Source organism: Schistocerca americana, chromosome 4 (genome assembly GCF_021461395.2).
Source record: "Schistocerca americana isolate TAMUIC-IGC-003095 chromosome 4, iqSchAmer2.1, whole genome shotgun sequence".
In the NCBI taxonomy this organism is placed as follows: Eukaryota; Metazoa; Arthropoda; class Insecta; order Orthoptera; family Acrididae; genus Schistocerca; species Schistocerca americana.
In genome coordinates, this window is record NC_060122.1 from 390,739,605 (window position 1) to 390,754,600 (window position 14,996).

General features: G+C 42.2%; 1 protein-coding gene and 1 non-coding gene across 6 annotated transcripts in view; both read right to left on the minus strand.

The window, feature by feature from the left end:
- Positions 1 to 4,764: 4,764 nt before the first annotated feature.
- LOC124613109 (nocturnin) overlaps positions 4,765 to 14,996 on the minus strand; it is a 374,316-nt gene continuing 364,084 nt past the window's right edge. For all 5 annotated transcript variants that reach the window (XM_047141717.1, XM_047141714.1, XM_047141715.1 and 2 more), the window contains 2 exons: positions 9,125 to 9,331; positions 4,765 to 5,532 (listed from right to left, as the gene is read on the minus strand). In XM_047141717.1, coding sequence (XP_046997673.1) covers positions 5,020 to 5,532; positions 9,125 to 9,331 — 720 coding nt within the window. In that variant the 3' untranslated portion in view covers positions 4,765 to 5,019. The remainder of the gene's footprint in view (positions 5,533 to 9,124; positions 9,332 to 14,996) is intronic.
- On the minus strand, positions 5,720 to 5,792 carry Trnat-agu. The gene has a single exon. It is a non-coding gene; the product is annotated as a tRNA-Thr (tRNA).

The window sequence follows — 14,996 nt, forward strand, 5'->3', positions numbered from 1 at the left end:
TCTCGGTAATTGGCACTAACAAATATACATAAATAGAGGAACAGAAAACCTTCCCCTTGAAATATCGAGTAATGAATAAAAAGCTATTGATTTCAAAAGTTAACACACAACAAAGTCCAAGTATCTGTGAGTAACTGGCTGTCTTACTTTAGCAATCCGACTGATCATTTATATATGACATATTGCTTTCACGATGTCTAACATTTATCGAGGCACTTGAAACGCTTCTCTTTACATGTAAATAAATATAAGCCCCAAAACTAAAACAATTTATCCAAACCTACGTAAGAAACGCTGTATTTTTGTATTAATTCCGTGTATTCTCTTTAAATTGTCTTATAATGTGAAACTGTAATTAATTCTTACATGTGACACACGAACTGTATTTTTTAATTGGCAAATAATGCATCAGATGCCGCGCGAGCGGCGCCAACAATCAAGTTGTATGCGATCAGCCGAGCCGGAAAGGAGAGCAGCGAAGTCTCTCGAACATTTTTGCACTGAAGAGGCTTCCAGAACAGGAAGAGACTGAGGAATAATGGCAGTTAAGTGGTCTTCAGTTGTTTACTCATCTATAAACACGACCAACGTCTGCCTCTCTCACTCTACTGATGACTCCGCTCTTGCCGATCGCTCTCTTAATGATTGCTCTCTCGAAAGATTTTGTACTAGAAAGATATTTTCAAGGTGTGTAAAGTATTTATCTATGTAAAAGTATTGTCAATATACGTGTATGAGTAATTGTTATTGTTTTTCCAGTGTTTCATTTCAAAAACATTAAACTTGCCTGCCAATTTTTCCGTTTCAGCTAGGAGAACTGCATACCTGCAGACATATCGTTTGCTGGCCACTGCCTAAAATTACTGTGATGTTCGAATTTGTAGCAGTCACTCGTGCGTCGCTGAGATCTGTTAAGGGGACCACATAGTAGTTCAGCTCGAAAAAAATTCGATTTTCGGTCTTCATCGTATTTCGATAGATTAAGGTTTTATTCAAGTACTCTGAAAAGGATTTTGCTTAAAAATTTTTTTTTTCGAGCATTTAAAGAGCATTTTCCTACCACGTATGTTTATGTGCCACGCCCACTTTTCTGTCACCCACTTTTCTGCGTATATTTTAGATCTTTATATCCCCTACATTGCACGTTAGGGATTTTTGTTTTACTACCGTTTGTGTTGGCCGTCCTTGAATGCAACGGTCGGTATTCTTTTGTTACTGCTGTTTGTAAACAACACACTTTCAAACACGCAGTTAGTTTTGTTCAACTGTGATTGCTAGTAGTTGTTACACTTACGTTTACAGTGCTTGTTTACGTGTGTTTTGTTGTGTTTATTGAAGACGACGAAACGTAAAGGCATTTACTACAAACGACAATTTAGAGGAAACAAGTTTAGAAAGCTTTCTGTGCAAGAGGTTATGTCGCCGGGCAACGATGTTTCTAATCGTGATTCTTTAACAAGTGCATCATCAAAGAAGCTCTCACCGTTTCAAGAGAGTTACAACGAATTTACTGTAGGTGACAAGGGGTGCAGTAACATTATTATATATTTGAGAATATTATCAGATGTAATTTCTAAATTTGTACAATGTAGACAGTGTGGTGAGCCAGAGAGTGTGAACATTTGTGAGAGTGCCTGTGGGAGAAAGGCCTAGCAACTGCTTTGGATTTAATTTGCACTAAATGCTCAGCTGTGATTTCATTTATGAGTTCTTCAAAACCAGAGCCAAGTGCAAGTGGCCCTTATGAAATCAATACTAGATCAGATTATGCCTTATGATCCATTGCTAAGGGCATGGCTGAAGGGAGAACATTTTGTTCAGTGATGAACTTACAACAATCACAAAATAAATTTGAAAAACTGACTGCAATATTAGAGAAAGCTGTATGTGAGGTCGGTGAGAAAAGCATGAATCTGGCTGCTAGGGAAGCAGTGGAAGATAATGATGGATGTTCAGATATTGCAGTTGCGCTTGATTGAAGTTGGCAGAAAACAGGACATACGTCTCTGAGTGGAGTAGTGACTGCATGAGTGTTGTTTATTGTTGCGGTCCTCAGTCCTCAGACTGGTTTGATGCAGCTCTCCATTGCAATTTCAGAGCAACAAGTGGTGGTATGACTGTGCAAGCTCCTTCATCTCCCAGTAACTACTGCAACCTACATCCTTCTGAACTTGCTTAGTGTATTCACCTCTTGGTCTCCCTCTACGATTTTTACCCTCCACGCTGCCCTCCAATACTAAATTGGTGATCCCTTGATGCCTCAGAACATGTCCTACCAACCGATAAATTGTTAGATATGGAGATAATGTCTAAATATTGGAAATGTTGTAAAGTCAATGAACATAAAGAACACAACTGTGTGGCTAATTTCAGAGCAACAAGTGGTGGTATGACTGTTCATGAAGTACAACAAATATTTCATCGCTCCATAGAAACTAGAGGCGTACAGTAGACCAAATATTTGGGCGATGATGACAGTATGGCATACAACATTGTGGTGAACTCTAAGCTATATGGAGATGCCATTATTAGCAAAATACAATGTGTAGGCTATGTTCAAAAACGTTTGGGAACAAGGCTGGGAATACTAACTGTTGATATGAGAGGAAAAAAATTAGAAGATGGAAAATTTTTGACCGAATAGGGTCAGTTAACTAAAACTGAAATAGAAAACTTGCAGGTATACTATGGGCAGGCAATTAGGAGAAATAAAGAAAATCTGGAAGCAATGAAGAGAGATGTTTGGGCCCTATTCTTCAATAAGTCCTCTACTGATGATAAGCCATGTCATGGGTTATGCCCATCACAAGAAAATTCGAGGTGCAAACACAATAGAGCTCAGGCAACTGAAGAATCTTATTCTGACCAGCATTCTCTTCTTGCAGCTGTTATTACAGCAATTAAACTTATTTTCAGAGACTTGGCTCATCCTGACCTTATAAGGAAATGTCTGCATGGGCAGACACATAACCCAAGTTAATGTTTCGACAGCATAATTTGGAATTGCCTTCCTACAACTGTATTTGTAAGCATGCATACAATGAAACTAGGAGTTCATGATGCTGTTATTACGTTCAATTGTGGTAATATTGGAAAGTGTTGGGTACTGAAAAAACTGAGAATTAATCCTGGTGAATATATGATCACTGGGCTGCAACACTGCGATAAAATGAGGATAGCCGATGCAGATAGGCCTGCATCTAATATGGCCAAGAAAACAAGACAAACATCCAGGAAGGTGAAAAAGAAGCTGGAAGACCTGCTAGAGGCCAAATAAGGGCCATCAAATGCAGCGGGAGAGTTTTAATTAACTGTAAGTAACAAATTTCAAAAGTTTTTTCTTTTAAGTCAATTTCCCACAAACTAAATTTTTGAGTGCATATGGCCCATTATATCAGAAACTATCATGGATAAATGAATGAAATTTTCAGAGAATCTGCGTAACATAAAAAGCCACCTTTGGTACTGTATTCATTAATATTCCCCCATTAGGAAGTTCACAAAAAAAAATATTTTCTGCAGAAAAAACTTAATATTTTTTGTTAGCAAATTTAAAACTTATTTCTTAAAAACTATAAAATGGATAAAGTAGATTTTAGTACAGTTAACTATTAGCATCATGTAGAAATATTAAGGTGCTGCATCAAATAGTTTTTTCAGAAATCGGTCAAATACTTGCCTAAATTAACATGGGTTGGATAGGCAAGGTGTGGTCCGCTCAAGCCGATCTATAAATGTAGTTTCCAGGCAGCACTTCTGTGCATAACACGAAATATTAATGATCGGCATAAGGCGAACAAACGATGTGTGGGGTCACTCCACACCAGGTTAGACAAAATCTTGAATCAATGTTTCTCTCTCAGTGGTAAATTTATCTGTGCCATGTAATAATTTAAGCTTATAATTTTTTTACTTGGCTGCTTTTTTAATTAATGGCACTCCAGTTAATTCCTCTTACCCACATTTATTTTTCAAGAATCACTACAGAGCGCAACATAAAATAGAGAAAGCTTTCTTTTTTAAAATAATAATTCACTGTTTTGTCGTTGATACGTCTGCCACAGACGGCCCCTACCAGGCAGACTACACTCAAAACACCCCTGTGTACCATATAACATACACAAGCACTTGCAGGCGCAACCAAGAGGTAAACAATCATTCAAAACAAACAGAACTTGCTACAGACTAATGACAACCTTTTTCTGCAGAGGTCACCTCACAGATACAGGGAAAGCTGGAGTACTTCACCGGCTTTATAAGGCCAGCGCAGCAGCAGTACAGTCAGTGCCTCGCCGAGCTAGGACCAGCTCCGACGGACCTCACCGACGCTCTTGATGAATGGTCGTCTACAAGTTATTTGTTTTTGTGTGTATAAAAAATGGTTCAAATATCTCTGAGCACTATGGGACTCAACTGCTGAGGTCATTAGTCCCCTAGAACTTAGAACTAGTTAAACCTAACTAACCTAAGGACATCACAAACATCCATGCCCGAGGCAGGATTCGAACCTGCGACCGTAGCGGTCTTGCAGTTCCAGACTGCAGCACCTTTAACCGCACGGCCACTTCGGCTGGCTTTGTGTGTATATCGTGATTGTTCGAGAAGTGTAGTTCAGTTTCAATAAACGACATTATACTGAGTGTTCTACAATACTGAGTATTCACCAGTCGTAGAAGGCTTTGTCGGTTCGGTCTGGTGGCTACTCAATTAAAGGGTGCTATGAGAGTAGGACTGCGAGGTCTTTCAAGAAAAATGACACTAGTGTATGTACAAAATATTTTATTGAAAGACATTTTTATAATGTTATACATGTGCCGTTTCGACTTCAACTTATGCCACTCACGTCGCACACTGCCGTCCGCTGCTGTGAAAGCAGTCCCGAGTGCAATAAAACCGTCCACGCTCGTTCAGCCTAATCTAGTGAAAAATATATAAATAGTGGGTGCACAACAACACGTTTTTAAAAAAATAAATAAACGAGCACTGTCTGGCTGTCGAGGTGAGAGGCCGCCGCTGCGACTACGACTCGGCGGCCGCGCCGGCGTCGGCGTGCGCGAAGCGGAAGTCGCAGACGAGGGAGAAGTGGTCGGAGGGGTAGGCGAAGGACGGCACGCGGCCCTCGCCGATCTCGTCGCCGCTGGGGAAGTCGAGCAGCGCCTCGACGCGCAGCGCGTCGCTGCTGTAGAAGACGTAGTCGATGGTGTGGCACACCTCGCCCTCCTCGCGCACCTTCCACGTGGTGTAGGCGGGCTCGCGGCCGTCCTCCGCGCCGTCGGCGTAGGCGCTGGCTAGCCGCATGTGCGGGCAGGAGCGCACGGTCGCGTACACGGGCTCGCTCGGCTCGGCGTTGAAGTCGCCGCAGAGCAGCACGGGCCGGCCGGCGGCGCGCGCGCGCACGAACTGCACCAGGTCGCGGCCCTGCTCGTTGCGCAGCGTCGACAGCAGAGCGCCCTGGCGGGCCTTCAGGTGCGTCGTCGCCACGCACACCTCGCGGCCCGTCTCGCGCACGCGCAGAACCACCGCCACCGCCACCTGCACCGCAACGACAAACACACACTTCTAAACATTTGAACATGAATGATTTTTTACCAAAAACATAACTCACAACTAAATATAAATCGAAGGTGGAGAGGGGAAGAAAGGAAAAGAAAGTGTAGGAGTCACTGCTGTCAGCTGCATTGGGACATGGCGCGGAATCGGCGGCGACGAGTGAAAATGCGTGCCAGACCGGGATTCGAACCCGGGATCTCCAGCTTACTGGGCAGATGCGGTGACCACTGCGCCATCCGGGACACCGCGTTATCGCCAGTGCACGGACTATCTCCATCTATCCGCAGTCCCTGTCCATTTCCTCCATATTCCCTCTTCCGAGATTCCCATAGGAGGTCGGACGTGTTTGTGCATGCGCACTGATGGCAGATTCATTCCCCAGCTAAGCCACATATTCGTGTAACTCATAACGCCGCGCGCGTTCCATTTCCTCTACAGCAATGTCACGTCATCCACGTAAGTATTAAGAAAGGTTTTGAAAAAAAAAAAAAAAAAAAAAAAAACAGAAAACGGATAAACGTTTTGTGAAATAGTTTGTCTAAAAGTAAGAAGTAAAATAGTTTAGTTTCATCAAATGTTTCTGTAATTGTTTTATTTCTAACTTTTAGACGAATCATTTTACATAACATTTGCCGGTTTCTTCCCAACCTTATTGTAAATTTTGTTACGAAAGCATGAAATATAATATATTTAAATATCGATCGGTATTCTCTCAACTTAAAAGTATACAGATCAAAAAAAAGCAGAGAGCTTGAGTTTATGCTGTAATTCGATATTTATTTTATTCTTGCAACAGCAAAGAAATAATTCCGCAAATTTCCACGCCAATGTGCCTTGCTATGCGGAGAATAGCTAATGCTTGAAGACATGAACTTTCCGACACTTGATTTACATAGCTGGGAGCAGCTGTTCGTGAAATATTCGAATTTTCTCGCAAATCACGAAGTTGTACATAATTACCCCGATTTCCTTCAAGCAATTAAATATTTATCGCAAAGCTAGATCTGACCTTGGTCGAATTTATAACCCATTTGTCCATTTCCCACTATTTCTTACGCTCTGAAAATTCCGACAAAAATCCGATGCGTAATTTCTAGGGAGCTTTCTTATCGCTCTGCTCAAACATTTGGCCAGAAAACATACTGTTGTGGTAGCCATCCCTAGCCACTTTGAGAAGTGGTTTGAGTGTGAACTAGTTGACACGAAAAGTAATTTAAAAGGCACCTATATTATTGTCAAACTGATTGTGTTCGGACAACATGGTACATTCATGATAGTGTTCGGACAACATGGTACATTCATGAACTACTGTCTGAAAAGATACTCTGAACTGAACATCTCCAGTGTTCTTGCGACAGAGCTGTGAGTAGGATGACGTGAAAAAATAATAGGAAACGATCGATGTGTCTAAAATGTATAGTCTTCGTCACTGGAAGTCGGACTGATGGTCACGAAGTGCTTGTTTTATCAAACAGAAGGCTACAGAAACTTCTAGAAAGAATCAAATCTACAGGAGGTCACAATCAAACGCCTGGATCTTACGAGAAATCATTCAACTAACCATACATATAAATACAAAAACCAGGCTTTATAAATGAAAGTTTATGAGAGAGAAGGGACATGTAATTAACTGGGCAAAGTCACGTTGTCAGCTACCTTCGTGATAAAATCCAGAACTTTTGTACAAAACATGGATTTGACAATAAAAGAAAATAACGAAAAGAAATAAAGGGATGGCCTCAGAAACAGAGACAACTACAGAGAAATGGAAAGAGGAAGAGAAATAGTGAAAATACCACAGAATGAAAGCAACAGAAAATGCAGAAAAGTCGGAAAAACCTGGTATTAAACCAGAAATAGGAATTCTCATGGTCCTTAAGGACCCCAAAAGTGACTCATCTGTCGAGGAACCAACGGCACTAAAGATGTCTTCAACCGAAAGCTGGTTTTGAACATCACGCTGCATGGTACAACTGATCTCTGAAAGGACTTGCACAAACAGTGACAGAGGTACCTGAAGTAATCGTGGTGCATTTGTGTGTGTGTGTGTGTGTGTGTGTGTGTGTGTGTGTGTGTGTGTGCCCCCTTTCCTACAATTTCGCTTATCTAGCACTCCCGTATTCCCACCGTCCACATGGAACTACTTTGGGTCCATCACTGATGACTGCAAGTGAAGTGTCGACCAGAAGGTAGCAAGGTTACAGTTTACTCTGTTCTGCCAAATTGGAATTGCACTGGAATATGGTAGACCATTATTTTTAAGGCTTAGTCAAAGGGCTACCGAACAAAGCATCCAGAAACAACTCACACATGAAACAAGCGATATTGCTAGAATAAATCTACGTCTTGTACACTGAAGCGACAAAAGTCATGCAATACCTCCCAGTAACGTGTCGGACCTCCTTTAGCCCGGCGTAGTGCAGCAGCTCGACTTGAAATGGACTCCACGAGTGTTGGAACTCCTCTGCATAAATATTGAGCCAAGCTGTCACTGTAGCCGTCCATAATTGCGTTAAGTGTTGGCGGCGCAGGATTTTGCGTGTCCTATAAATGTAGGGGGATTTGGGTGGTCTACCATTCGCTCGAATTGTCCGGACTGGTCTTCAAACCAGTCGCGGACTATTGTGACCTGGAGACGTGGCGCATATTCATCCATAAAAATTCCATCGTTGTTTGGGAAAATGAAGTCCATGAATGGCTGCAAATGGTCTCCAGGTAGGCGAAAATTGGGCCAGAAGATCTAGTCCATTCCATATAAACACAGCTCACATCATTATGGAGTCGCCACCAGCTTGCACAGTGCCTTGTTGGCAACTTGGGTCTGCGGCATATTCGAACCATACTAACAGCTCTTACCGCCTAAAATCGATACTCATCTGATCACGCCACGATTTTCCAGTCGTCTCGGATCGAACCGAAATGGTCACGAACGCCGGAGAGGCGCCGCTGGCGATATCGTGCCGTTAAGCAAAGGCACTTGTGCGTAGGTGGTACGCTGCCACAGCACATTAATGTCGAATTTCGCAGCTCTATCGTAACGTTTGTCATCCTCCAACATTGATTTCTGTGGTTGTAAGTGCTTCTTGTCTGTTAGCTCTAAGCAACTCTACGCAAACGCCGCTACTCTCGATCGTTAAGTGAAGGGCGTCCGGCACTGCGTTGCCCAATGTTAGAGGTAATGTCCGAAATGTTGTAGTCTCTGCACACTCTTGACACGTGGATATCTGAATACTGAATATCCTAGCGACTGCAAATGGAATATTCCATTCATCTAGCTCCAACTGCTATTTCGCTTTCAAAGTCTGTCGATTCTCATCGTGCGGCAGTAAGCACGTCGGATATCTTTTCACATGAATCAACTGAGTACAAATGACAGCTCAGCCAATGCACTGCCCTCTTGCACATTGTGTACACGATACTACCGCCATCTGTATACGTGTACATTGCTATCCCATGACCTTTGTCTCCCCAGTGTATGCCACAAGACACCTTCTGAATACGGAGCGGTGCTCCTGCTCTGGTGGTGTTGCAGCCTACAGACGGAACCGTTACAGTGGCTGCACAGTCGACTCACCTGGTTGCTCTGGACGCGCCACACCTCGAGGATGCGCGAGTCGGAGTGCAGCAGCTCGAACTTGTCGCGTCTGTAGAAGATGGCGCAGCCGTCGGGCCCGTTGTTGCCCTTGATGTAGAGGCACGGGGAGTCGGGCTTTGGGTAGAAGATGCCGCTGTAGCCTTGCGAGCCCAGCACCTTCGTCAGGAAGCTGAAGTGGTCCACCTCCTGCAACGCACGTAAGCCCGAAACCGTCAGTACGCGAAGAAGATAAAACGATATATATGATCATTATTTATAAAAGACACTGATGCCTTGCCCCCAAAGTGAGTCGAAAACCGAATTCATAGAAATGTATTAATACTGTAATTTATAGCAACGTTTTCTGTTTTTTCTATATAAAGAAATGCGTTCTGTAATTAAAGTCCTGATGGTATCGTTTGGCCAGACACATTTACTAAGAAAGCCAAGAGGAAATGAACAACGTATGGTATCGATAAAGAAACAAGCGATGATTATGCACTTCATTTATTGTCGCCAGTCTGTGGCGCTTTTCCCTGTTGGGTACCACAAAGTATAAGAAACTATTTCTATGAACCTCTGCATTTGGTTAAATAGACGATACTCAATTGAAGTGTGTAAGTCGAGTTTGTTTAGAAAAGCACACTTCATTGATTCTTGTGATAACAACTATTACCGTGTGTCAATATTTGTGTCTGTTCACAGCCAGTAAAGAAAGGATTGTTCGAGGGTAGATCGACTTCTTTCGTTGCTTATTAGAATATCTCGAAATCGAATCAGAGATAGAATTGCCGATTATATCTTCTCATTTCTTGCGTGTATCTTTACGTAAGAATAATGTTAAGCTGATGGATCAATTACTGTCGAATAGTGACATTGGCAGTCGTTTCAGTGGCTTGGTGGTATTCTGCCCCACGATATTATTGGGCGGCGACGTAAACGGATGCTTAACTAGCATGTATTATCAGTGATAATTAATTTCAGTGTCTTTTATCTTTTGCCTACGTTTGCCGTCTATCAACGTTTCTCTCGCCCGTCACAGAAGTGTACAACAGTCATTAATTTTCTTTACCGTGATATACTGGGAAAACTTTGCTTAATAGCGATCTCCCAGAATCTTCCATGCACTATAAATAGAGAGAGAGAGAGAGAGGGGGGGGGGGGGGGAGAGACGCTTCAAAGAGAGCCGCAGAAGTTCAGCAGATTTCATAAATATTCTATCTGAAATGAGAGTGTCCCTATCAGACCTTCCACATTTCAAAGGCCCAGGGAAAAACTACGGTAGACATGATAATGAAATTGCACCACGTGTTAGAGCACCTCAAGGAATTTATATTCCTGCTTCAGACGTGCCACCTATTGCAACTTTGACTGCAGCATGATCTCATGAAGTGAAAATGGCGATTCCGCAGCAGCGTACGAAAGCATAACGCGGTTTGCAGAAACAAAATCGACGATTACTGTGCAAAGAAATTATCGTAGTTTGTATGGATGTGAGTCAGCTGATGTGAAAACAACTGAGCAATTGTATGATAAGTTTTTGGAAGTGTTCTGAAACACTGTGGTGGTGCACGACGAAGTGTTTTGAAGAGACAGTGGAGGGCATCAGCAGGTATCTAGGAAACTTAAAGTACCCTGAGCAACGCTGCATCGAGTAGTACACCAGCGCCTTCGTTTATTTGCTTAAAAAGTGCAAATTCTTCAGCGTCTGAGGCCGAACAACAAACCATACCGCCGACAATTTGCCATGGATTGCTGCCGGGCATTTACATGTATTCCAACTTCCAGGAAACATGTTTATTCTCAGATGAGACAACCTTTCATATATCAGGAACGATTAATTGCCATAAAGTTTGGATTCGGGATCCGCAATATCCCCACCCTGTCACTGAACACGTTTATGATAGTTCTTAACTAAAAGTCTCGCTAATGCATGACAGGATTGTTGTTCTCTGCAGAAAACACAATGAATGAGTCAGTGTGTCTGGACATGTTGGAGCAGTTTGTATACCCTCAGATAGGAGATTGGCAATCCAAATACGACGGAGCTCCGTCGTATTGATCAATGGATATTTGCAAGTGCCTGGATACTAAATTTCCCAACTGCTGTATCGGGACGCGTTATCCCGACATTACCCGGTTGGATTTCTTGTTTGGGGATTCGTGAACGACTATGTGTCTGCGACCATAGTGGACGATCTTCCTGTGCTATGGCGTCGTATCAGTGATTATGCGACTGCAACTGTGATACAGGACATTTACGAAGAACATGGCTAGAAACTGAATACAGACGAGGTATTGTCGTGCTGAAAATGGTTCGTATTCTGATTTTTATCAAATAAATTCTTTGAGATGCTCTGACATATGTTGTAATTTCATTATCATACATACTAGGCCTTTGAAATGTGGGGGGTGTGAAAGGGACATCTTTTACTTCTACTGTTTGAGTTATTTCCTAACACACGTTACACGATTTTGTTTGACCCCCTTTACATCGATTTCATGTTCGAATCTTCTAAAAAAAATGTAACCCACAGCTTCAGGGTTCGCAATATAATTTACACTGTACGTTACTTTTACAGTGCGATGGCTTGTGACAGAGCTTCACTTTTCAGTGTTCCGCGAATATAACACGAATAATATTTATTTATTCGTCCCTTTACCCAGTCGAAATTGGTTTCTACCGATAGTCACTTACGTAACAAAGCAGAGAGGAAGGAAGATTATGTTTATCGTCCCACCGACGGCAAAGTAATTAGAAACGGATCCTAGCTCGTACGTCGCGAGGAGAAGGACGAAATTCATTTCAAAGGAACCATCCTGGTATTTTCATTTAACACTTTGCAGAAACCATGAAAAACTTGAGTCTTGACGGCCCGTAGGGGATCTGAATCCCGGTTCTATCGAATGAGTGTCCAATAACCACCAAGCACGGCACTAGACCAAGACAACACATGATAATATGTAAACAGTCTATATTAGAATTTTTTCTTACGATTAGTATAATGCAAGACAAAATACAAAGTTAGGATGTAAGGCCAGTGGAAAAAAAGGAAGAAAGACGAAAAGAAGTAAAAGACGTACAACGTATCTAAACTTTAGGGTAACAACATTGTGTTGATGGTTTATATGGACTCAAGATGGGACATCCCATTATTTCAAGAGAAAATCAACTAGTTTATATTTGGAACTCACGAAAACTGCAATTTCGCTAACGTTAAGAGGGAAGTTATTGCACAGGCGAATGCTTGCATCACAGAAAGAACTGTCATGAATGCTTTTGGTAAGACGAGATTGAGGAGAGTGGGGCAGAGTAACTTAGGATTTAATGCTCTAATGTCTAGTAACCACTATTGATGCTAGAATACTAGATAGCTGTTTGGAGTAGTGAGTATGGAGAGTAACTGCGTACTTGTATGTAACGCTATCCAGTACAGAGGGTACAGGGCTTGGAATTACGCAAAATGGTTGATAACCACAGATCGTAGAGCAACGGCCATGAAACAGCAGACAGTGACGAACGAAGATTTATCTGGTAAGCGGTAGTGTTTGGGGGTCTTCAGGAATGGGCTTTTGCCCGAACAGTGTGCTGCTGTAGCACATGTGATGCGCCGCACACGTGTCTTTTTTCTCACAGTAAACATAACAGAAAAATATTGTCTAAGATAACCAGCCCATCTCTGATTGTTCAGCTCAAGCAATTAATGTGAGCTAATAGATGTATTTTCTTTGGCCTTTAGCATAAAATACACTAGCTGGGGCCAGAAGGTGACAGATTATGTCCGTGCCACCGTAATGGTGAATTTACGACCTGTGATTGTTACTGGTAGTGTCTGCTATCATTCGATCGAAAAAGATCACCAAAAATAACTGTAATCTTTGGTAACCTCAGATAACACATAATACACGGGAGCATCATTTTTACAGCATTTATTATAAGAAGTTTTCACATTTAAAACGAAATTGGGTCAGGTATGGCTCTTCCTTGGTAGAAGCACAATATCAATTCCAATTTCACTGCGAAACTGTGAGGTACTCCTCTGACGTTTCCTGCAGTGGATTTGCTAGAAAAAAGAAGAAAATTCTTCCGAGTCTATGATCGCGCAAAGGGATAAAATATTCTCTTTCGCACTGTTCGTCAAAATAAGCAACTACAGTTTATAATTTCGGTAAAAGCCGTCTCCAACATTGGCAGAAACGATGTATGCGTAATCTAGAGGGAATACTTTCAGAAGATATTTATTCCAAAGGAAAACAGCTAGTTTTTATGTTTTATATTCGACGATCCCAAAAGCTGTGTGGCTCTTTCATGTAACGCGAAGTATTTACTGCGAACAATACAGTGCAAAAAAGTTCACCGTCTTCCGAGGAGAAAGCTTTGCAAAAAAAGAAAGTTTTTTTGCTTTCGGCCTGATGATGGTGATTCTCTCGCCCAGCGCTAAGTTCCAAGGGATTGAAAGAACGGACCCGCAAAATTACCGACCAACATCCTTAACATCGGTTTGGTGCAGATTTCTTGAATATATTCTGAGTTCGAATATAATAAATTTCCTCGAGAAAGAAGAGCGTCTGCCCGCAAATCAGCACGGATTTGGAAATCAGCTTTCGGGCGAAACTCAGCTGTCATGGATGAGAAGCAACAGTCAGATTCCGTATCCCTAGATTTCTGGAAATATTTTGATACGGTTCCCCACTGGAGACTGTTAATGTAGGTCCAGTGGACACGGAACAGAGTGTCAGTATGTGAGTGGCTCGAAGCTTCTCAAATAATAGAAATCAATAAGTTCCCCGAGACAGCAAGTGCTTATCAGAGGCAAGGGTATAGTCAGGAGCGCCCTAGGGAGAAGTGACAGAACCACTGTTGGTTTCTGTATACATAAATGGTCCAACCGACAGAGTGAGCAGCAATTTGTGCTGTTTCCTGATGACGTTGCAGTGTACGAGAAAGTGTCGTCGTTGAATGCTGTAGAATGATTTAGACATTATTTCTATTTGGAGTGAGGAACGGCAGCTTGCTCGAAAAGTAGAAAAATTTAACTTAATGCAGATGAGTAGGAACGAATGCAGTACGTCACAGTCATGTCACTTAAATGTCCAGGGGTAACATTGCTACGCGATATGAAATGGAACGAGCAGGTAAGAATGGTAGTAGGGGACGTGAATGGTCGACTTCGGTTTATCGGGAGAATTTTAGGAAAGTGTAGCTCATCTGACCGCGTACACAACACTTGTGTGACCCACTGTTAAATATAAATCGACTGTTTGGGATCCCTCCCCCCCGCCCCCAAGTCGAATGAAAGGAAGACACCGAAGCAGTTCAGAGGCGCGTTGCTAGATTTCTTACCGATAGGTTCGATTAACACGGGAGTATTAGGCATGCTTTTCTTTTCGCGAAACAATACTGAGAAAATCTAGAGATCCCGCGTCAGCAGCTGACTGTCGAATTATTCTACGGCCACCAACGTAAATTTCGCGTAAGAACCATGAAGACAAGATAAGAGAAATTAGAGCTCGTTCGGAGGCATACAGACAGTCGTTTGTCCCTTGTTCCATTTGCTTGTGCAACAGAAAAGATAATTACTGTCGCCATACACCATACGGTGACTTGCGAGGTAGGTATGTAGATGTAAAAAAATAAATATGTTGTGTGGGTTATCAGTACAAAAATGATTCTTTTCTTCGGGCGATAGCCACCTCATAACTTTGCTAGGGCGTAATTTTATCTAAAATTTTCAACGAGTGTATTAACTAAGTAAAATAATGTTTCCGTCTGAGTTAAGTGAAACCGCGAAGAAAACTGCAAAGAGAAAACAAAAAATCTATATACTGCGTAGTTTCGATCCAATGACCTTTTTCTTGGGTAAGAGTGACT